This window comes from Grampus griseus (assembly GCF_964374135.1).
Source record: "Grampus griseus genome assembly, chromosome: 5".
NCBI lineage: Eukaryota > Metazoa > Chordata > Mammalia > Artiodactyla > Delphinidae > Grampus > Grampus griseus.
The window spans coordinates 137,868,237-137,892,649 of NC_138998.1; the positions used below are offsets into that span (position 1 = coordinate 137,868,237).

Here is a 24,413-nt window from a genome sequence, read left to right on the forward strand (position 1 = left end):
TAGCTGCTTTAAAGTTTTGTCTGCTAATTCCAACATCTGGGTTCTTTCTGGATTGGTCTCTATTTATTGTTTTTTCTTTTGAGGATGGGTCACATTTTCCTGTTCTTTATACTTCAAGTGTTTTGGATACTTGGAGATAGTGAAGGTTGTGTTGTGCAGACTGTATTTTGTTACATTCCTCTGAAAAATGTTGATTTTTTGTTTGTTTGTTTCAGTAGGCATTTACTTTGTCGTACTCAAACTGCAAACTCTATGTTTCTAGTAGCAGCTTAAATATGAGTTGAGCTCTTTTTTCTTTAGCTGAAACCAGTCCCATACACACATTGTTCTGGGCTCAGCTGGAGATTTTGACAGAGTTTATAAACAGAATTTGGGGCTCCCTCCATCTGCCTCTCACCTGTCCAGGATTCTGTCCTCATTTTCTAGGGGCTGTGGTTGCCCTGAATTCTGTTTTTTTGGATTTTTCAGGCAAAAAACCTGTGGGTTTACTGTTGTGGTTTTATGTCTCTCACAAGATTTGCTTTTTCTCAGGCTTAAGCCCTGAGAACAGCAACTCACCCAGTGCCATTCTCACTTTTTTTTTTAACCATTTTTCAAAAACCTTACTGTTCAGTAGTGTTAAGTATATTTACATTGTTGTGCAAAAGATCTCCAGAACTTTTTCATTTTGTAAAACTGAAACTCCATACTCGTACAACTCCTCATTTCTCCCTATCCCAGTCCCTGGTAACCACTATTTTACTTTCTGTTTCTATGAATTTTTCGATTTTCGATTCCTCATATAAGTGAAATCAAACAGTATTGTATTTTTGTGACTGGCTTCTTTCACTTAGCATAATGTACTCAGGGTTCATCTATGTTGTAGCATGTGTCAGGATTTCCTTTCCTTCTTTTTTAAGGCTGAATAGTATTCCATTGTATGTATGCTCATCCATTCATCCACTGATGATATTTGAATTGTTTCCACCTCTTGGCTGTTGTGAATAATGCAGCTGTGAACCTGAGTGTGCAAATCATTCTCATCTTTTAAGTCAACTTCCTCTTGAATCTTCTTACTTTGGTTCATTTTCCTCTTGTTTTTCCTTTACGTCTGTTTTAAAGAAAATTTATTTAAAAAAGTTCACCCAGAGTTTATAGTCATTATTTGTTAGACAGTTTATAGGATATTACTTGCCTACACTGGAATTGGAGTTGTCAGTGGTATTAGATTTTAACATAGATTGAGACATATGTTATTTATAACAATAAAACAATAATTCAAAGAAAACTGGAAATGAAGGGCATAAACAAACAAAAAGAAAGCTGGAGTGACATTAATAATATTAGATATAGAGGAATTCAAGACCAAAAGCATTAACTAGGTAAAAGAGGTATTATGAGAAATTGTAAAAATCTATAAAGAAAATCTAGTAGTCATGGATCTTTATGGATCATACTACATGGCAGTCAAATTCATAAATCAGAAACTCCTAGACATACAATGAAAACTTGTTAAAAACATACCTTTCAATAAATATATTGTACTTATTACATATCAGGCACAATTTACAGCAAAAAAAACAAATGTAATCAGCCAACTTAATTTTTAAAAGTTTAAAAATTAAAAATTTTTCTTCTAGCTTTATTGAGATATAACTGCAGCACTGTATATATACAGCACTGCAGTTTAAGGTATACAGCATAATGATTTGACTTACATATATCATGAAATGAAGTTTAGTGACCATCCATCATCCTGTACAGACACAAAATGAAAGAATTAGAAAAAAAAATTTTTTCCTTGTGTGAGAACTCTTAGGATTTGCTCTCTTGACAGCTTTCGTATATAACACAGAGTAGTGGTAATTATATTTATCATGTTGTACAGCACATCCCTGGTACTCATTTATCTTGTAACTGGAAATTTGTACCTTTTGTCTACCTCATCCAATTCCCCTCTCCCCACACGCTGCCTCTGGTAACCACAGACTTTTTTCTATGAGTTTGTTTGTTTTTGAAGTATAACTGACCAACAACACTATGTTAGTTCCCGGTATACAACATAATGATTTAATATTTCTGTACATTTCAAAATGGCCACCATAAGTCTAGTTACCATCTGTCACCATACAAAGATATTACAGAATTACTGACTGTATTCCCCATACTGTACATTTCATAACAGTGACATTTATTTTGTAACTGAAAGTTTGTATCTCTTAATCTCCCTCACCTATTTCTTTCCTCCCTCCATCTCCTTCCACTCTGGCAACCACTCTGTATTTATGACTCTGTTTCTGTTTGGTTATGTTTGTTCATTTGCTTTGTTTAGATTCCACATTTAAGCGAAATCATACAGTATTTGTCTTTCTCTTTCTGACTTATTTCACTTAGCATAATACCCTCTAGGTCCATCCATGTTGTTGCAAATTCCATTCTTTTATAAGGTTGTGTAATATTCCATATATATATATGCCACATCTTCTTTATCCACTCGTCTATTGATGGGCACTGAGGTGGCTACCATACCTTGGCTATTGTAAATAATGTTGCGATGAACATTGGGGCATATATTTTTTCAGATTAGTGTTTTCATTTTCTTCAGATAAATACCCAGGAGTGCAGTAGATGGATTGTGTGGCAGTTCTACCTTTAATTTTTTGAGGAATCTCCATAATGTCTCCTTTAGTAGTTGCACCAATCTACATTTTTATCAACAGTGCATGAGGATTCTCTTTTCTCCATATCCTCACCAGTGCTTGTTATTTGTTGTCTTTTTGATAATAGCCATTCTGACACGTAAGAGGTGATATCTCATTGTGGTTTTGATTTTCATTTCCATGACGATTAGTGATGTTGAACATCTTTTTATGTGCCTGTTGCCCATCTGTATGTCTTCTTTGGAAAAATGTCTATTCAGGTCCTCTGCCCATTTAACATTTTTTTATGTTGAGTTATATGAGTTTTATTTTTTTTTTAACTTTTTAAAGAAATAAATTTATTTTATTTAATATATTTTATTTTTGGCTGTGTTGGGTCTTCGTTGCTGCATGTGAGCTTTTCCCTGGTTGTGTCAAGCGGGGGCTACTCTTCATTGTGGTGTGTGGGCTTCTCATTGTGGTGTTCTCTTGTTGTGGAGCACAGGCTCTACGTGTGTGGGCTTCAGTAGTTGTGGCATATGGGCTCAGTAGTTGTGACACACAGGCTTCATTGCTCTGCGGAATGTGGGATCTTCCCAGACCAGGGCTCGAACCCATGTCCCCTGCATTGGCAGGCAGATTCTTAACCACTGAGCCACCAGGGAAGCCCATGGGTTTTTTTAATTTTTATTTTTTGGCCATGCCATGTGGGTTGTGGGATCTTATCAATAGTTCCCTGACGAGGGATCGAACCCATGCCCCCTGCAGTGGAAGAGTGGAGTCCTAACCATTGAATTCCCTATATGAGTTCTTTGTATATTTGGATATTAATCCCTTATCAGATGTAGTATTTGCAATATCTTCTTTAATTCGGTAGGCAGCCTTTTTGTTTCGTTGATAGTTTCCTTTGCTGTGCAAAAGTCTTTTAGTTTGATGTAGTTCAGTTTATTTATTTTACTTTTGTTTCCCTTGTCTGAGGAGACAGATCCAAAAAAATATTGCTAAGACTGATGTCAAAGAGCATACTGCTTATGTTTTCTTCTAGAAGTTTTATGGTTTCAGGTCTTACATTTAAGTCTTTAATCTATTTTGAGTTTATTTATTTATTTATTTATTTTTTGCGGTACGCTGGCGTCTCACTGTTGTGGCCTCTCCTGTTGTGGAGCACAGGCTCCGGATGCACAGGCTCAGCAGCCGTGGCTCACGGGCCTAGCTGCTCCGCGGCATGTGGGATCTTCCTGGACCGGGGCACAAACCTGTGTCCCCTGCATCGGCAGGCGGACTCTCAACCACTGTGCCACCAGGGAAGCCCTGAGTTAATTTTTGTATATGGTATGAGAAAGTAGTCCAGTTTGATTCTTTTCCATGTAGCTTTCCAGTTTTCCCAACACCATTCACTGAAGACACTTTTTTTTCCTTATTGTGTATTCTTGCCTCCTTTGTCATAGGTTAAGTGACCCTAAATGTGTGGGTTTATTTTCAGTGTCCCTATTTTGTTCTATCAATCTGTATGTCTGTTTTTGTGCCAGTACCATACAGTTTTGATTTTGTAGCTTTGTAGTATAGTTTGAAACTAGGGAGCATAATACTTCCAGTTTTGTCTTTCCTTCTTAAGGTTATTTTGGTTACTTGGGATCTTCTGTGACAGCAAACAATTTAATAGAATATATTAGATAGATATTAATAGAATGTATTCTTCTCTTACACTTATTAAACAATTTCCAAATCTATTACATTCTTAAACAATTTCCAAATCTATTACGTTCTTGGTCACAAAGGAAACTTTCATAAATTTCAAAAAGGGATGATTTTACAGGATACATTTTTATCCCAAGTATAGAATTACAATCTGGAAGAGAAATACCATAAAAACTTAAGAAATAAATATATGCCATTTCAAATAACTCCATATCCAAGGGAAAACAAAACTGATATTACAAGTCATCAAATAATAAGCAAAAGATATTATTTCGTATACAAACCCCAATATACAGCCAAATCTCTATACAGAGGAAAATTGTTAACTTTAAATATTCTTATAATTAAAGGAGAAAGGTAAAAACTTAGTAAAATAAATATTCAACTTATAAAATTAGGAAAATAGAAAAAAAGAGTAGGCAGTGAATCAATAAAAAGAAAAAACAAGATTAATTTAATACAAAAGAGAAAGTGTGTGTCTGTGTGCCTCTGTGTGTGCATATATGAATACAATTTATATATAATTTGAATATATACAACTTGAATACATTTATATGTAATTTGACTATATATAACTTGAACAGACATATGAAATAGATGAAATCCCTGACCAGTTGATATATTACTTAGAAAACTTTCAGTTATACCTAGATCAATTTCTGTTACGAATTCAGATGGGAAGTCTAAATAATATATTAGCAAACTGTATCCAGCAATGAATTAAAGGTAATACACCAAATTGGAGCAGAATTTTTTCTATCAAAGTAGTTCATTACATGAACTTATTGATGGAGAAAAACTGTAAGATTGTGTCCATAAATACCAAGAAGATATTTGATATAATTCATCAGACACTCCTAGTTAAAATAAACATGGATTAAAATATAAGTAGAAGGAAACTGAGTAAATATTATAAAAACCAATTATCAAAAGAAAACTGTATCCTAATGAACCATGAAATACTGAAGCATTAAAATCAGAAGAAAGATAGGCATGCCTGTCATCACCATATTATTAAACATTGTTTTAGAAGCTGTAGTTATTACAAAAAAGTAAGAAAATGAAATATCTTATATATATTTAGCATATATGAAATATAAAAATTATCTTTATTTGTGTATGATGTAATTGTATGCCTAGAAATCTCAACAAACTCCAATAAAATCCATTAGAATTATTATTATAGTTTATTAAGTTTCTGGATTAAAAAAATGCAAAAATTAGTAGCTTTTATTTATATCAACTATAATGGATAGGAAGTTAAAATGTAAAAAACATATCTCACTCACAATGGTGATAAAAATCTCTAAAATGTTTAGGAATAGATTTATCTGAAAGACACCAACAAATATTAAAGCAATGGAGAGACCTATGATGCCCTGAGTAGGATGACCTAACAATAAGAAGTGATAATTCCTAAACTAATAAATACATTTAGTGCTATTTCAATGAAAAGCCTATTTAATATTTTTGACACTAGGAAAAATGATCTTAAAATGAATTGGAATAATACATGTCTGAGAAGAGCCAAGAAAATCTTGAAAAAGGAGATTTTGTGTAGCAAAGTCTTGCCTTTCTGAATATTGAAATTTATGTTAAAAACTACAGTGATAAAAGCTGTATATCGGCATGGGAACTGATAAATACATCCATGGATATGTTTATATATTTATATATAGACTAGTGTGTTAACAGATCCAAATGCATACATAGAACTTTATAAACGACAAAAATAACATCTCAATTCAAGGGAAAAATAATGGTACGGGAATAATTTGTCATCTATCTGAAAGAAAACAGAGCCCTACTTTATAGCATATACAAAATTAGATTCCAGGTGGATTAAGTCTCTAGATGTTAATAATTAATACAAAATAATAGAAATACATTTCAGAGAATAAAACTTAGATAAATTTGTGTATATAAAGGGCGACAAAACAAAACAAAAAAACCCAACAAAATTTGTAAAAAGTTATAGACTGGAGAAAAAACCTTGTAACCTGACAAAGGGCTAATATTTCTATTGTATAAAGAACCTATAAAAATTGATAATAAAACACAAACAACTCGTAAAAATGGGCAAAACATATGAAGGCATTTATCTGAATAGCAAATATAAGTGGCTAAAACTCATGAAAAATATGCCTTTCCTTTCCAGTAATGAGGAAAATGTAAATTAAAACAAAAATGAGGGCTTCCCTGGTGGCGCAGTGGTTGAGAGTCCACCTGCCGATGCAGGGGACATGGGTTCGTGCCCTGGTCCGGGAAGATCCCACATGCCGCGGAGCGGCTGGGCCTGTGAGCCATGGCTGCTGAGCCTGCGCGTCAGGAGCCTGTGCTCTGCAACGGGAGAGGCCACAACAGTGAGAGGCCCGTGTACCGCAAACAAAACAAAACAAACAAACAAAAATGAAATTCCATTTTCTCCCAACAGGTTGGCAAAGATTAAAAAGTGCAATCATCTTCATTGCTCATGGAGATAAAGGGAAAGGGGCCAGGCACATATTACGATGGGAATGTAAATTGCTACAATTCCTTTTTTTAGAAAGAAATTAATCCTCCCCACCATTTTATTCATTTTAATATAGCATTGTTTGTACAGGCACAAACGTGTGAACTTTCTGAAAAACCATAAACTGGGAAATATTTGAATAAGTTGTTATATATTTAATATTAAGCAGATGTTAATAACAGTGAGTTACAACCATATGAATTAATCTGGACAAATGTACATGATGTACTAAGCTAAAAAATCAAATTGTGCATAGTATGTTCCCATATCTGTTTAAAAAAACCACAAAAATGAAACAAAAATAGCCTCTATGTATGTATTAAGGTAGAGTTAGGTACATATAAAATTTTTAATATTGAGTATCATAGAAGCTTGGAACTGGAAATTGTGTATATGGCTTAATTTTTTCCCGTGAGCTTGAAGTGCCTTTGTAATAAAAATCACCGAATCCTACTCCCACTCCATTTTTACTGATATAATTGAAATATAACATTGTATGAGTTTAAGGGGTACAACATAATGATTTAATATATGTAGGTGGTGTGAAATGATCTCCACAATAAGTTAACATCCATCACCTCACATAGTTACAATTTTTTTCCTTCTGGTGAGAAAAATAACCTAATATTTTAAGAGACTGGGAACCACTGGTTAAGTCAAGAGAACATAAAGTAGAAGGTATATTCTAGCCCTGCCCCTAACTTGCAATGTAACATATTTTGCCTTTATTTTCTTGCCTCTAAGGTGTGAGTGGTGGTGACTGACCTATGGAATTAGGTTACAGTGTCGTAGTGAAGATAAAATGAAGGATGAAGACAAACATAATTTGGATAGTTAAATGGTATTGAAATGCAAGCTATTTATCCTCAAGAAAATTCTCAGACATTCTCAATTTCTATGATGCAGGTGACAAAATCGCCCAAGGAAGCATCTTCCCTTCCCAATGGTGATGTGGCAGGAGAAGCACAGAGCAACACAGAGGTAAGAGCTGGTATCTTGAACCATCTCCTGGAGACCCGTTTACTCAGAATGTCTACTAGGTTCTAATCTTTTCATATCTGTTTGTCTATCTGTCTACCTCATCTATCTATCTTTCTTTTTTAATCTCTAAAATTATAAAGCTTCTTTCCACAAAAGCAATAGAAAATAAATATTCCCTAAATATAGAATCCTTTGGAGTTCTCTTCACAAGACTTAAATGGGTGAATTAACTCCTATTAGGGTCTTTATTACTCTACCATGCACATGAGTCGGTTCTATGGACTTACACCGACAGATCCAATCAACAATGTCGAGGGTTGGTGATCCCATACTCTAGGGGTTCAGTGACTAATACACAGACGTCCACGTTTGCTTTGTTTATGTATTGTGTATCTAAATAAGGAAACCACAGCACGTGTGGTCTGGTGTCGCCTTAGAAGCTTATCCAAGGTTAGTGATACCATGGGTTTCCTTTATGACCAGGGAACAGAGAAGGCTGAAGAAAGTGGACAACACGAGGCACAAAAAGAAGGCAGTGAAGATGCGGGCGACCTCACCGGATCCCCAGAAAAGAATGTGAGTGTTTGCTGTTTTCACTGTAGTTTCACTGGATTCAGTTCTGTTCAACAAGCATTTATTTAGCTCTGCCAGGTGCCAGGAATCTTTCTGGGCACACGAGAGTGGGCGTGAAAGTAAGGAACTGAGGGTTTAGCCAGGAGGCAGCAGGTAATTTTCACTTAATGTGTTAACTGCTGTGCTCAAGGTGAGTAGAGGGCTGAAAGGAAGCCAGAGGAAGGACCCTGAACCCAGGCCTGGAGTGACAGGCTACGCAAGGCTTTAATGATTTGTCCTTGTGTGTTACGGTTAGGTTGGGTTCATGTTCTTTCTAAAGCAAGGGACCTTATGCCTTGGTCATGCGTAGTGATGGACTCTTATCACACTTGTCGACTTAAAAAAAATGTACAACGTGAACGTTGTGAGTTAAGTTTTGTTTGGGGCAGAATGAGGACTATAGCCCGGGAGATAGCACCTCAGAGAGCTCTGAGAAACTGCTCCTAAGAGGTAGTGGGAAACGTCAGTACATATGTGATTTTGATAAAGGGAGTCCATGCCATCAAGAGCATATTTTTTGCAGAAGGTTCTGCTCGTCTCGTGAAGGTTACTGCTTGTCACGAGGAGCAGACGTCACCATGAAGGATTTTAGTGCTTTTCTAGATACAAGGAGATGCAAGAATTGGGCTCATAAAATCTTCTCCTGGAAGCATCTAACTATCTGAAGACCTGTTCTGCGAGTTTTTCCCAGAGCACAGAGTGCCTCGTTCCTGATCTCTACCCTGAACTCCTTTCAAGGGGTGTTGAAGGTCAGCAACTGCAACAGCTCATGATTTAATCCTTGTAGAGGCAGATGGCAAGTGCCCGTTTGTAGTTGGCAATTCCACCAAGAAGATTTGTGGGAAGCCAATGGGAGCTGAGGATAATAGGGTCCCTGGGGGAGGGAAACTGACACCAATTCAAAGCCAATCAGGGGACTCTCAGGGCCCCACTGATGCAAGGCCTGTGAGCTAATTCTAATGCGTTCCAATGCAGGGGCCGCAGGGTAAAGGGCCGAGGGGAGACTGTGGTTCTGGAAGCACCAAGCTAAGATAATGGTGGATCAGATGGGCTACTTATTCAAGGAATTCTGAAAATGTGGTTGGGAAGCCAGGCAAAGGGGAAACCCTGGAGCCTCCGAGGGAGCCTGAATGGGCTGAGCCTCCTCTTGGGAGAATTTCAGTGGGCTTCTGCCTTGGGCCAATTGTAGGGAAGACTATTTACCAAACCCCGATGGTTTGCATTTGTACCTATTTATTGATTCCAGGAGAGATGTGGACAGCTTTTAAGATCACTGGATTCTTGTTCCCAGCAGATGGAATGTGACTAGGAAAGGGGCCAAGACTGACAACCATGTTGTGGAAAATGGGGGTGGCATCAGCTTGTCTTTATCATAAGGAATTTAAATTTGGGAGGAACCGAGGCAGTAAATTCCCTTGTGTTTGAATACTGCTATTTCAAAATGTTGATGATTTAAGACCCTTTGACGTTTCTGTTTTGAAGAAAGATGAAATCGTCTGTCTTGATCTAGAAGTTAGGTGGGCTTTCATGGCAGCCTGTATAATTCAGAAACAATCAATTTAAGGTGAAATAGAGTGACAATTTAATTATCCTGTAATTTATAAACATCTTTAAAAACATTTTATAATTTGAACTTGTCATGGATTGCTTAATGCACTGGTACAGCATTATTGATTTGCATGTTGAAATTCAGTTTGCTCCTTTTAAGACAGAGAGACAAAGGTAAAAACATTACACCCCAATCCCTTTCTCCCACGAGACCAAGAGGAAGACAGCATTTTTAAAATCAGACCCTGACTTCTACAGCAGGGGCAGGGTTGGCTTCAGTGTCTCAGCCTCTGGGCTGGTTAGTTCAGTGAAGTGATGAGCCATCCAGCTTGGGGATTCTCTTTGCTAATATTTTTAAAAATTGTGAGCCCTTTACAAAGTAAATTATAGTCTTGTGAATCCTAACAGGAATTAAAAACATCGCTGTGTTATGTTTGCTTGGGCTGCGATGAAGAAATGACTACATAGAAGACATTTTTATTTTAGATGAATATAGTATTAACATTAATGATCAACTCTTTAATAATATTTATTCTACATAAAGAGAGATTTTGACTTTTTTCCGTTTGACAAGTGGTACGTGCTCTTTGACTTGCTGTAATTCAGTTAAGTAAGGAAAAAACTATGATTGGTCAGTGAACATTAAAAATGACATAACGTGATTAGCTTTGGGACTGAATATATAGGAAACTCGATTGACATTTAAGAAAGAGACAAAAACTATCTGATATTTGGGATGCTTGGATTTTGTGCTTCAAGAACCTTCTGTCTTTTTCTGGTTTTGGGGTTGTTTTTCAAGGTTAAGATGGGAAGGCTGTCTTGGCTATTTGACATCACATCTTTCCCGGCTGTGCACCCAGGCTTACATGGGCTTATTTGTGATGATCAGAAAGGCCAATTAGATCATGTGTTTTACCTCTTTAACATGATTTTTTATTTTATTTTATTTTTAAAATTTTATTGAAGTATAGTTGATTCACAATGTTGTATTTAATTTCTGCCGTATAGCACAGTGATTCAGTTATACATATTATATATATATCCTTTTTCATATTCTTTTCCATTATGGTTTATCACAGGATATTGGACATAGTTTCCTATGCTGTATAGTAGGACCTTCTTGTTCATCCATTCTCTATATAATAGCTGGCATGTGCTAACCCCACATTCCCAATCCTTCCCTCCTCCACCACCCCTTCCCTTTGGCAACCACAAGTCTGTTCTCTATACTTGTGAGTCTGTTTTTGATTGTAGATAAGTTCGTTTGTGTTGTATTTTAAATTCCACATATAAGTGATATCATATGGTATTTGTCTTTCTCGTTCTGACTTACTTCACTTAGTAGGATTATCCCTAGGTCCATCCATGTTGCTGCAAATGGCATTATTTCATTCTTCTTTATGGCCGAGTAGTATTCCATTGTATGTATGTACCACATCGTCTTTATCCATTCATCTGTCGATGGACATTTAGGTTGTTTCCATGTGTTGGCTATTGTACTAGGTTGGCCAAAAGGTTCCTTTGGGTTTTTCCCTAAGATGTTATGGGAAAAAGCCGGACGAACTTTCTGGCCAACCCAATAAATTGTTAAAGTGAATTTTTAAAGTACCAGTCACATCCAGTAGATTCTTCTCAGATAAATCCAAGGCTTTTAGATAAAATCTCTGGCTCTGTTGAAACCATCTTGGGGAAATCTCATGGAATTGTACCTTTTGCTCCTCCAGCCCATTGTATCTAAACAGCAGCTCCCTGTGCTTCCTTCTCTAATCAACATTCCGTGAGGGATATAAATAACATAATCTTTGCGGGTTCAGATCTGGTTCATAACACTTCTGGCCGTGGACCGTCAGCGTCACTAATTTCTCTAGACACCATAATATCTGCTTTATGCCCCCACCTCCTGGCTGGCAGGAGATTCAATCTGGGTGAAGCGTTTGGAGACTCACTCCTTCTTGGGGACTTAGAGTCATCATGGGGTCTTCAGTGGTGACTGGAGGGGAGAGGGCCCTGGTTCTTTGTGGTGGTGGCTTTCTGACATGGGTTTCCTGCTGCCTATTGGCAGCTGTTGACGCTGGTCCCTCAGCTTGGTTCAGGTCCTCTGCCCTGGCTGGAAGTGGCCATGCCTCTCACAGTGACCAGTTGTATGCCTCCTCGTACATCGTGCCCAGGTGCTTCCCAGATGCCTCAGTGGTCCCTGGTTCAGCGTCTACATTAAGCAGGGCCTGGGTAACACCTCCTGGAACACCCACCTCCTTCTGCCCCCTTCTGTTTTCAATCTGCTTCATCTCCTCAGCTCCAAGCCCTAAGCTCCAAGCTCGTTTTTCCAGGGATTATCTAGCTTCCTCACCTCTTTCAGCCCAGGATTTTGATAAGCAAGGCTTATAACTTCTTCCCTAGAGGCGGAGAACCAGAACAAGTATGTGGCTGTCTTCTTGGAGTGTGGGGAATGACAGTAACTCTATTCCCTCCCTCTAATTTTGGGTAGTAGGGAGAACAAAATGAGAATTCTTATTCTGGTATATACAGCCATACTATTCATGACAAGGAACACAAATGTATTTTAACCTCTTGTTCTGAAATGATTACAGACTCACAGGGACGTAGTACAGAGTCCTGTGTGCCCTTTGCCGGGCTTCCGCTAATGATGACATCTCAGATGGCTGCAGTAGGAGATGGAAACCAGGAGTATGACATTGGTGCATCTCTGTTAAGTAGACTTGCAGACCTTATTCAGGGTTGGCCATTTTTTTCAAACCTCTCATTTGTGTGTTAAAAGTCATTCCTCTGTGTGTTAAGAACCATTTTCAAGTGTACAGTGGTAACAGCTCCCTCCAGCAGCTGGCAGTGTTAAAACGAGTGACAGACCAGCTAAGTGAGTGTCTGAGTTGTGTTCATCTGATCTCAACTATTGCACATGTTTACTCAGTACACACTTGCAAATGTTCAAAGGATGCCATTTTAATGGGGAAAATATTTACCGAAGAATATCACGTTGATTTGATAAAAAGAGATCAGGACAGAAACTGTTATCTCCTTTAGCGAGATGGACTTCCCCTGACCACCAGCCCAAGCCTCTGGGGTTCTTACACACAAGATGCCGAGGTGTATATTTCCTACTTGCTGACAGGTTGGGGCAGCGTTTGGGAGGCAAGATGGTGCACACTGAAAAGGTCATTCATTCCTGCCTAAGAAGATGTCACCTGTAGCTTCAGTCCCCCTGTAGAGAGGAGACTTCATGGTCCCCTTCCCTGCTGACCCAGGGAGAGATGAGGGGATAAAGAGGAGAGGGGAGGCTTGTGAACAGTACCAGAGGAGTAAAGGAGGAAAGCAGGCCCCCTCAGCTTCTGGGCACACTGAGAAGAGGACTACAGACTGGGGGTGTCATGAGAACATTATGAAACCCTGGAAATGGAGAAGACGCAGCTTGTGTATCTTGGTGTTTGGTTTCCATCGAGGTCAAAGTATTTTACATGGTATTCTCTGCTAACTCAATGGTCCTCTCCAAAATCTTCTAAGACCTTGGCTTGACTGACTACATGATTATGGTCTATAAATCTTCCCCACTTTGCTTCCTCCAAAATCTATCTTGAGGATAGCTGCTCAACCAAGGGGTGGGCATTGGTTTAGGTCCTCCACAAGCTCGTGAGCCTAAGGCTGCGTCCCTGTACTGTCTGCAGATGGAGAGAACCCTGCTCTTGCCCCTGACCTTCAGCTGCTCTGAGGCTGGCTGCCCTCCTCAGGTCCCTCTGGACTGGCCCCCACCCTCCTTCCACACCAGCCACTTGTCCTAACCAGCCACTGCCTGACACTCACCGTGGCTGACAGCTGTCCTTAGTCCTGGCCACGTGCCGCATCAGCAGCCTGCCTCCCTGGCCAGGTTCCCAACAGAAATAACTGTTGGTGAGGTTCTAAGACTTTGAAGGCTTCCTCTGATTAGCTTTCTTAGAAGAGCAACAAGGTAAAATGATTTTAAGTTGTAGCTTCGTCAAGTGAATGATTCATACCCTATCCTAAGATCCTGCAGAATCTCAACTTAATTGACCATGTGATTATAATTATCTTAAAAATAACCTTTTGCCAATACAATTATTTGCCAACCATAAAAATCAATTCAAGCGTTGTATATAGATGACTTTTAAGGATCTACCTAATTCTGACACTTTATAATTCTGTGAGCTAAGGATGGATGTTTAAGTTTATTTTATTAATATATCCCACCTCCTCCTAAGAAAGATTTGAAGCATGAGTGGCATACATAAATACCTTCATTCAACATTTTATTGACAGACTGAATGCTGCCATATGCGAGGCAGTCCAGGGACTGAAAATGAGCTTCTATTCTGGTGGAGCTGGTGATGGTCATAGCCAAGGTTCTTCAAAGCTTACCTGACCTTTTGAGGCTAAGTATTTCTATAAATTCTCTGAGCAGTTACTTTCTCTATTTAATATCTCTTTCAAGAAATTAAGGTCAATTCAGATACTGATAAAGCCCTAGGTCCCTCGGTAATTGCTGCTAGCTAACCTGTAAAAGTTGAGATTAGCACTTATTCCTGTAAGAACCCCTACTGCTCTCCAGCCTAGCTCTAAGGATAATCCCATTTTTAATAGTGTGTTTTTTGTTAATTCATTTGTTTCAGCTGTACACAATTAATAAAAATAATTGGATTTAGAGAAGTGTAAAACTCTACATAGCTAACAATTCTGTGTTGCATATAGTGAATTTTAATTTGATCTCATGTGGATAAGAAGAAAATGAATGTTCTTTGAGATCTAAAGAGTTAATAAGAGACTTTATAGGTTCATTTATCTAGTCACTTAACACATTTATTGAGCTTATACCTTGGTTCCAGACAGTGGCTGGGTCCCAGAGATCCAAAAATGAATAAAGACACAAGTTGTGCCCCAAGGAGTACACAGACTAGTTAGGGAGACAGAAAAATAAATGATGATTATGGTAGCAAATAAGGGAGTCCCCTAACTCAGGCTTATGGGTCAGGAAAGTCTTCCTTGAAAAGATTGTTTTAAGCAGTGTCCTGGAAGGTGTCGCTGATGTGAGAAAGTTGTATGTGACTGTTAACTGAAATAAAGAATCATGAGGCTAGAGGGGTGAGCAGGGGTCAGATCATGGTGGCCTTATCAACCGTTCTAAGGATTATGGATTTATCTTGAAAAGATGGAAAGTTTTCAACACGAGGGCAGCATGGTAAGGTGGGTTGTCTTCTAGAGTGGTATCTCTGGCTACTGTGTGGAGAACAGGTTGGAGATAAGGAAGACTAGAGGTGATGTAACCCTGGTGAGAGAAGATGGCGGTCCTGGCAAAGGAAGGACAAGGCATGGGCAGAATGAGACAATATTAAAGAGGTGCAATCAACACATCACCAAAAAACCAACACCTGGATTTTGCAACAAGTGAAGGACTCTCTTTTCCTGGACTTTATTTTAGCTTTAAAACTTGCTATGTTGCCAGAATTGATTTGGAGATTCCCAGTGCTGGGGAACGTCTTGGGCTGACTCAGTCTTGGCTGGCTGGATCAGGTTTTCACATTTTGTATTTTCTTTGCCAGTCTCAGAAATCTGAGAGTATTGTTCTGGAACTGGCCAAAAACGTGAGGCTGGGCCAGAGAAGGTGGCAGTGTGGTAGCTCCTCCACCACTTGCCTTCCACGAGAATCTTGAGAGGCAGCGTGGTAGAGTAGGAAAGAGACTAAATTAGGAACCAGGAATCTTGAAGTGAGTCCTGATCATGTTACTTACTTGTGCTCTGATTCTGGGCAAATTACTTAACTCTATGGTCTCGGTGTCCTCATCTGTCTATAGAAGGGACTGGGTAAGAGGATATAAGCAAATATGAGATTGCTTTCAACTCCCTCAGTCCAAAATTCCATGAGCTCAGGGATGGGAAGGTTCTTATTTCTTTGCAATTTTAGGAGATATCGCCTGGTTCTCCCACTTTGATCAGGGGGAAATAGAAATTCCAGTGGGTTGGCAGAGTGGAGACATGTTTGAGCCCAGGATGGCCTCATCCTTTCTTACTTTAAAGTTTCTTTCTTTAACCAGAAATCCGTGTTTAAATATTACATCGTTCAGAAATGTTATCATTTTGTTCTGATGGTGAAAAAGGTTTTGATCTGTTTTTATTAATTGGGTCAAAACTTAATTAAAGGCATGATTATAAGGACATAAAAGCCAAAAAGCCATAATTTTGTTCAAATTTTCTAATTGCTTACGTATATGGTTTGAATTTTCCCTGATAGCTCTATAGGTCTGCAATATGCTTTGGATATAGATACAGTATCAAACATATAATTAAGCAGTATTACTAATTAGTTATATTTCTCAGGAGTAAGAGTGATGAAAATATGTCTTTAATTTCATAATATTGAAATCTAATGCATGAACTACGTAGGCATTGCTCAGTTATCATATCTTTGCTATTGATATGTTTTCTCAATAAATAGATGTCTTTCGTTTTGATAAACATGCATTTTATTATAGTTTGCTTAATTTCCATTTATTTTTTAAATTAAAAAATTTTTATGTGTTTTAATTTTTTTATTTTTATACAATTTTTAAAGGTTACTTTTCATTTACAGTATTACAAAATATTGGCTATACAGTTTGCTTAATTTTTAGATTCAACTTAAAAACTTATGCGAATTTATGTTTTTCTTTCATTTCTGTTTGTGGACTTAAGGAAGAAGAGGGAGAGACAGCAACAGAAGAGGTACAGTAGCATATTTCACAATCGTGTTGTGCTTAACAAAAGCATCTTTCAGGTGAGAGAGTTGCAGCTTTAGCCACATTCTCCTTGTTCTTCATGACACAGAGAAGCGGATGCAACCCACACTCCCAGAAAGTCCTCCTTTAGCCTGCCAAGAAGAGAAATAAAATAAGATGGAGATACATTTATCAAAGGGAGATTGATGGGGAAACAGGGTGTGGCTTTCTGAGCCTCCTGTGATGAAGGTGTCGTCAGTGAAGTCTGGCCGGGCTGGGCCAAGTCCTTCAGTGGAGTTTTCTTCTCCATTTTTTTCTTCTCACCCCCTTGAGTAGCACACACTTTATGCAGCTTGCATGGTGCTTACTGGTGTTGTTTGATTGCCTCCTATTCACTTTGTTGGTGAGGGAGGGATTCTCTCCCTCTGGTTACAGGAATGGCACAACACCTGCCACTGGACAGGTGAGATGGACAGTGGCTTATTAGACACACGTTCTCCAAGCCCAAGGGATGAGGCTATCCATGCATGCAGGGCCCCACTGGGGGGGGGGTCACGTGGGACCAGAGTGAACAATTGGGGGCAGTGGGAGGTAGGCTTTGTAGTATCAAGAGGGTGGGGTGTCCCCTGGTCCACATGGAGGATGTGATTGGCCTGTTTGAATAGTTTTGGGGGATAAGGAGGCACTGTGTCTGGTCCCTTGATAAGGAGGGCTGCTCGGGTGGGAGACCCAATCTGTGGGAGCAGAAGGGGAGGTGAACCAGTGGTCAGACCATTTTAAGTCTTCCCGATTTTACCAGATGTTAAGGTAGCAGATAGTACTGAGTCTTAATTTTAGGTCTTGCACTACAGGTGTGTACCTTAGACACCATGAGGTTTAAACATGCAGCTCCTCGCTTAGCATCTGGAAGATATTTGACATTAGGTAACCACATGGTTCCAGAGTTTCTAGTGGGGATCTACCCAGGGGGAGCATTATTATTTGTATGTGTGTATGGGGGGCTTTTTTTTTTTTTGGAGTAGAGTTGATTTACAATGTTGTGTTAGTTTCAGGTGTACAACAAAGTGATATATATATATATATGTATTCTCTATATATCCATATATATTCAATACATAGAATATATATGTCCATATATACATTCTATATATTCTATACATAGAGTATATATATCCATATATTCTATATATTCTATATATAGACTATATATATCCATATATATTCTACACATAGAATATCTATATTCTACATATTCTATATATAGAAATATATCCATATATATCCTATGTATTCTGTACATAGAATATATATATGCATATATATTCTATGTATTCCAGACATAGAATATATATATCTATATTCTATGTATTCTATACATAGAATATATATCCATATATATTCTATATATTCTATACATAGAATAGATATATCCATATCTATATTCTATATATTCTATATATAGAAAAAATATATATCCATATCTATATTCTATATATCTATATATATATAATATATATCCATATTTATATTCAATATATTCTATATATAGAATATATATATATATATTTTCAGATTCTTTTCCCTTATAGGTTATTATGAACTATTGAGTATAGTTTCCTTGCTATACAGTAGGTCCTTGCTGGTTATCTGGTTTTTACCTAGTAGTGTGTATATGTTGATCCTGAGCTCCTAATTCATCCCTTCCCACAAGGGGAGCAGTAGCGACTTGAGAAGAATTCTTTTTTTTTTTTAACCCTGTTTGGGAACATTTGCCCTTTAATTTGCATTTAAAATCTGCTTCTTTAAATATTTTAGTTACAAATTCTGAATATGAAGACATAGGAGATGCTGCAGGCAATCAGTACTGGCTCCCATCCCTTCCCCCTACCCCAACCCCGAAGCCTTGCTTCTTTGCTCAAAATGCATATGGACATCCTGCACTAAATAAATGGCTCCCCGTGTCAAGTGTCAGCAGCCTCAGGACTGGATGCAGTTGGATACGAAGCGATGAAGCCCAGTAGCTTTCATGACAGGATGTGTGCATTTAACCATGCTCTGAAGAACGCCAATGATTGTGCCCAGACCCAAGGCAGTACCTCAGAGTTGACATCGGCCGTTTCCCCACTGTGTACTGGCATCTTGGGCTGGTTTCCACCACAATCCATCCTCTCCCAGACCTGTGTTCTGTGGCGGAAGAGCTAAAGCTCTGCCCCCTAAGGGCCATGATACAGGAAGGAACAGAACTGCTTCTTCAGCTCACAGGCTTAAACCAATGGAATTTAAAAGCTCAAGACAATGTGAGCCAGTCCACAGGAAGCCTCCTTCACTCCAATCTCTGCCAGGCGCCATCCAGCCCTTGGTTGGGACACACTGTCTCCCTGCCAAGATGTGCTAGGATCTGCTCTAGTTGAGAACAATGTGGTAGAAAGGTCCCAGCAGTCTGGAAAGGTCGGCACCACAACGACTGGGCGTGCTTGTGCCAAAATGGGTCTTCCTGGTACAGAGCTATGACGGAGAGTGTGCGGGCAGGCCTGGGCTCTGCTCCAGTCTCATTGATAACCTCTGACCTCAGAATCTGTCCTCCCCCTCAACACTGCCTACCCATCCCCTGCCCCTCCAGATCCCCCAGCCTGTGCTTCCTGGAAAAGGTAGAAGAGGCAGCTTGAAGTCAATGACAGCTGAGAATGAAGATGCCATTTAAGAAGCAAAGCAGCACCTCCTGGCCTCTGGTCAATACCTCCACACGGGTGGAACCGAGTAAGGACGTGCACAGCCAGGACAGAGGCTGCTCCGAGCTTGGGAGGCACAGCACCCTCCTAGGCATCTCTGGAGAACAGACTTTCAAGAGATAGAAACTTAATCACATGGTCCCCGGCAGTTTCCCTGTGGTATACTGGATGGGGGAGAAGCAAAATTATCTCTGCGGAGGGCTGATGGAGGAAAGGTGGGAATATTAATGAGCATCCGTTAAGGCTCTCTCTCTCCCTCAAGCCTGAGGAAATCAGACATTCGAATGTAAGAGAAGGTGCAGAGAGGGAGAGAGCCTGGCAGGAACACCAAGGAGAGAGCTGTGACTGCTGGATACATAGTGCCCTGGTTTCCTTGCTTCAGAACAACAGCATATGCCTGTCTGTCACCAGGCTAACCCGGGGCCCGTGAGGGGACAGGGAGAAGGCTGGTTTTCAGTTCCTGCATGGTTGATGTGTAGGGCACCTGGCTTCCTCCTACAGGTCCAATAGGAGGTCTCTGGGATCCTCTACTGCTGCCTTGATTTTGCGGAGGAAAGTCACGGCCTCTCTGCGGTCCATCAGCCGGTGATCATACGTCAGGGTCACGTACATTATGGGCTGCATCTCCAACTTGCCTCCCACGACCACTGGCCTATCAAAGATGGCGTGCATGCCCAGGATGGCAGACTGAGGGGGGTTGATGATGGGCGTTCCGAAGAGCGAGCCAAAACGCCTCCGTTGCTGACAGTGAAGGTACCACCATCCGTATCTTCAATGGCAAGTTCATTCTTCCGGGCCTTCTCTCCCAGTTCACTGATGGTTCGCTCAATATCGGCATAATTCCTAGTTTCCACATTCCTGATAACGGGAAACACCAGACCCCGAGGGGTGGCCACCGCAAAGCTGATGTCAATATAATCCCTATACACCACCTCTTCGGTTGTATCGTCGATCGCTGCATTTACAACAGGCTGCTGCTTCCAGGCACAGGCCGAGGCCTTCACGAATGCCGACATGAAGCCTAGTGTGAGGTTATGTTGCTTCAGAAAAGCATCTTTGTGCCGAGCCCTCATCTCCTGGGTGTTACTCCTGTCAATCTCACTGAAAGTGGTAAGCGCTGCCCAGGTGTTCTGAGCCTCCCTTAGATGCTGAGCAATGCGCTGCCGCATCCTATCCACTTTCTCCCGATGTTCTGGACGCAGACCCGTGCCAGCTCCTGGCTCAGCTACTGGAGGGGCAGCCGTGGGTTTTACGGCAGACACTGGTTTGCTAGTGAGAGGTTGTGAGGGCGAGGGCACTGGTGGCATCTGAGTGGGTGTGGATACTGCAGGGGGAGGAGGAACTGCCGACGCTGCAGGTTCTGCTTTTCGGGCTGTGGCAGCAGGAGCTCCGGCTGGCTTGGCCTTAGCAGCAGCAGTGCCAGTTTTCCTGAGTGTGAAAAGAGGAGTGCCTCCTACTTCTCCCCCATCAGGTACCAAAAGAGCTTCAATCGTGCCATTTGCTGGTGATGGAACCTGCACAGATGTCTTGTCAGTTTCAGTCTCACAAACCACTTCACCTTCTGCAAGGTGAAGCTTTCTCCCACCTGACATCCCCTTCCGTGACAGATTCTGCAAGGACATCGTCCTCGCACACAGCTGTAGCTCCGAAAAAGCGAACCCTGAAGACACTACTGCTGTAAATGACAATCTTCCTGCTGTCAGAGGAACCTGGTCCCTGACATAAGGAGATCCCAGGCAGGGAACGTCTCCCTAGAGGGCAGTTCCCCTTCCGGAAGGCGGAGAGCGAGCCGCTGAACGCCCGGGACAGGCAGCGGGACCGGGACAGCATCGCGGCGGCAGCAGCGGCGGCGATGGCAGAGCCTTGAGAAGGATTTTTAACCTGCCTCTCCAACTTGAGGTTATAGTAGAACAGTGGTTCTCACCTGGTGGTGTGTGTTAGAATCACCCGTGGTGTGTTTGAACCTTCAGAAGCCTGCCTCTGTCAGCCCATGGATAAGACCCTCCAGGGCTGAGCACGCCTTCAGCCTGCCTGTAGAGCTGAGGTGGAGAATCTTCATTGTGGGGAGCCAGGATCGAAGGGGAGGACAGAGCGCATGGAGACAAACAGAGAGATAATAAGAGCCTCCGCCTGTGTGGGACAGAGCCTTCCTCTTTGCTGTCCTTCCTATGCCCGTGAGAGGAAACAGCAACAACAAGAAAGAAAAAGATTATAAAAAGAATTAAAATTAGGAATGTAAAAGAAACATATACAGTTTAAGATAAAGAATTTAAGAAAGACATGTCTTAATGAATAAAGGTAGAATAAGAGGAACTGAAATATAAGGGAATCAAGTTTCACAAAGATAAAAGATTAAGAATTGCACAAAATAAGCAGTATTAAAAAATTGAGTACTGAGGATATAAGATTTAAAAGTACATTTAAAACATTAAAAGAAAAATTAGAAAACAGTATTAGTGTTATTAAGGATAAAATTTCAAGGGATAAAATTTATCCTCTGTAACATGCAATTTAAACTATGTGGGGGCTGGCTGACATGTTTGTTTATAGGGTCTATGCTTAAATAATAACGAACATTCCCAGGAAGACCTCATATCCCATGTTTGGAACTGGAGGCTAGTTGACCAGCTGAATAATTCAATTAAAGTCGTAAATCATAAAAATGTAGAGGCCTTAAACATTTATTTTAACTTGAAATATGTAAATGTATATTTACTGCCAATTTTTTGGATGTAGGACAAAGGTCTTTTCTTTAAATAATAGTCCCATGATTAGAACTACCCACTGTCTTTCTAACGAACATACTCATTGGTCTGTCTAGGAATTCCAGTTTTGATTTCTTTAAAAATAGAGGAGAAATTTAAAGCACTCGCAAAGTACTCTAAATGCATAAAGCTCGTTGGATTTCAGATTCCCCCCTGCCACCCGAGCTTTATGACACATCATTTGATGACAAGTTTTTAAGGTGACTTACATATATGGGTCTTTTCAAAGTACTCCATTAATTTTACATAGGGAAAAAAGTTCTTTTCTTTTTTTCTTTTTTTTTTTTTTTTTTGCGGTACGCGGGCCTCTCACTGCTGTGGCCTCTCCCGTTGCGGAGCACAGGCTCCAGATGCGCAGGCTCAGCGGCCATGGCTCACGGGCCCAGCCGCTCCGCGGCATGTGGGATCTTCCCGGACCGGGGCACGAACCCGTGTCCCCTGCATCGGCAGGCGGGCTGTCAACCACTGTGCCACCAGGGAAGCCCCAGGGAAAAATGTTCTTTTCATGCTCATATTTCATTGACTTCCATGATACTTATTTAAATTGCGTAATTACAATAAGACTAACTTGGATACACCAGCATGGGAACAAACATAACCCACCCTGGTAAGTGAAGACTTTGGTGGGTGGTGATGCCAAACCTGCTAGTTGCCAGGGCTCACAGTGCCTTAATCAACCAGTGTGATTTAAGAGAAAGAATACAGACTGCAGCAGAGGTTCTCAAAGTGGGGTTCCCAGAGCAGCAGCAGCCTCACCTGGGAACATCTACAAATACACATTTTCAGGGTTGGCCCCCAACTACTGAATCAGAAATCCTGAGGTGGAGCCCGGCAGCAGATTGCTTTGAGAAGCCCTCCAGGCGATTCTGATACTCCGTCAAGGCTGAGAACCACTGGATTAGAACATAGGTTCTAGGTGACCCATGTGTTGCCAAGTAGAGGTCAAGACAAGAACTCCTACTGTTCTGATGCTCATGATAAAAAGTCCGTCTGATCTCCAACACAATCATATTTATTTTACATTAGGAACTTGCAGTTGGTTGAAAGAAAAAGAGCTTTTAAGTTTCTTTTGGTGATGGAAATGAGTAATAGAAAATGAGCAAGGAGAAAGAGCAGGCTGCCAAGACCGAGGACAGTCTTTAACTCAATCTAAGTTTTCACAAATGAATCCTCTCCTTTCCCATTCTTTCCCTGCTTGTTGAAACACTCAAATTCTACTGGTTTTATTGTGAAAGCTTCAAAGAATGGTCTCTTTTTTGTTTGAGAAATTTTGTTTTGCTTCCTCACAGGCACTGGGGGAGGACTCCATGGTGAGGAACTTTATGACAATTTTCATTAATTGAGCATGGCAAGGTCAGCATGCTGTTTCCCCTTTTGCTGACAATGGGGAAGAGGTACATGTGTCACAGTGAAGCAGGACTGAGATTCTCACCTGCCGCTTGCCTGTGGAATCTGCACTTTATTAGCTGGGTGTTGGGGAGTTTTCACTTTAACCCCTAACAAGGATGGCATCATGTGAACGTGAGGATGAATCTTTTCCGAGGATGTTAGTGGATTCTGGGGGCAGGTCCAAAGTGACATTCTCGGATTCTCTCTACTTCTATTCCATCCTCTCATGTTAGCTAAATCTCAGTGACCTTTATTGTAATCAAGACTTTTAAGAATATTGTTTTTGAACATTTTGGGGTTAATCATTTAAAAATGATCAGAGGGCTAAATTAAAAATGAAAACTCAAGGACAGAGAGAATATTTACCAAAGGTCACATGTATTGTCTAGGTATTTCAGTGGAGATCATCAACATTAAATAAGGTCCCAAATGTCAAAAGAAACTCCTTCCCAAAACTTCTGTTGATTTTTGAAATTACAAAAAATTCATAATCTTTATAGAAAATTTAGAAAATACAGATAAAAACAGAAAATAAAAATATCTTACAACCCCATTACCCAGAGACAACCACTAGCTATATATGCATACACATATTTATCAAACTTTGATGAATACGCTCTGTAATCTACTTTTGTTCATGTAATTAATCTATATGTTTTTGGGGGGATGGTAAATATAGATCTGCTTCATTATTTTTAATATTATTTTATCAAACTAATCCCTATTCTTAGACCTAAAAGTTATTTTTAACCTATTCCATACAGTGACTTTTCATTATCTATATATCTTTCCAATAATAATTTCTTTAGTTTCTCTCTTACTAGATAAGCTTCCATTATTTAAAA

General features: G+C 39.9%; 2 protein-coding genes across 2 annotated transcripts in view; one reads left to right on the plus strand and one right to left on the minus strand.

The window, feature by feature from the left end:
• Window positions 1–24,413, plus strand: part of LOC309823289 (SH3 domain-binding glutamic acid-rich protein-like) — a 64,638-nt gene that overhangs the window by 34,885 nt on the left and 5,340 nt on the right. The window contains exons 4-6 of the mRNA XM_082655473.1: window positions 7,735–7,809; window positions 8,293–8,385; window positions 16,663–16,692. Coding sequence (XP_082511599.1) covers window positions 7,735–7,809; window positions 8,293–8,385; window positions 16,663–16,692 — 198 coding nt within the window. The remainder of the gene's footprint in view (window positions 1–7,734; window positions 7,810–8,292; window positions 8,386–16,662; window positions 16,693–24,413) is intronic.
• On the minus strand, window positions 19,482–21,260 carry LOC309823288 (dihydrolipoyllysine-residue succinyltransferase component of 2-oxoglutarate dehydrogenase complex, mitochondrial-like). The gene is given in 3 exon segments (XM_082655472.1): window positions 19,482–20,145; window positions 20,148–20,982; window positions 20,984–21,260. Coding segments are annotated over 3 exon segments (1,332 nt in total). The 5' UTR covers window positions 21,245–21,260; the 3' UTR covers window positions 19,482–19,909.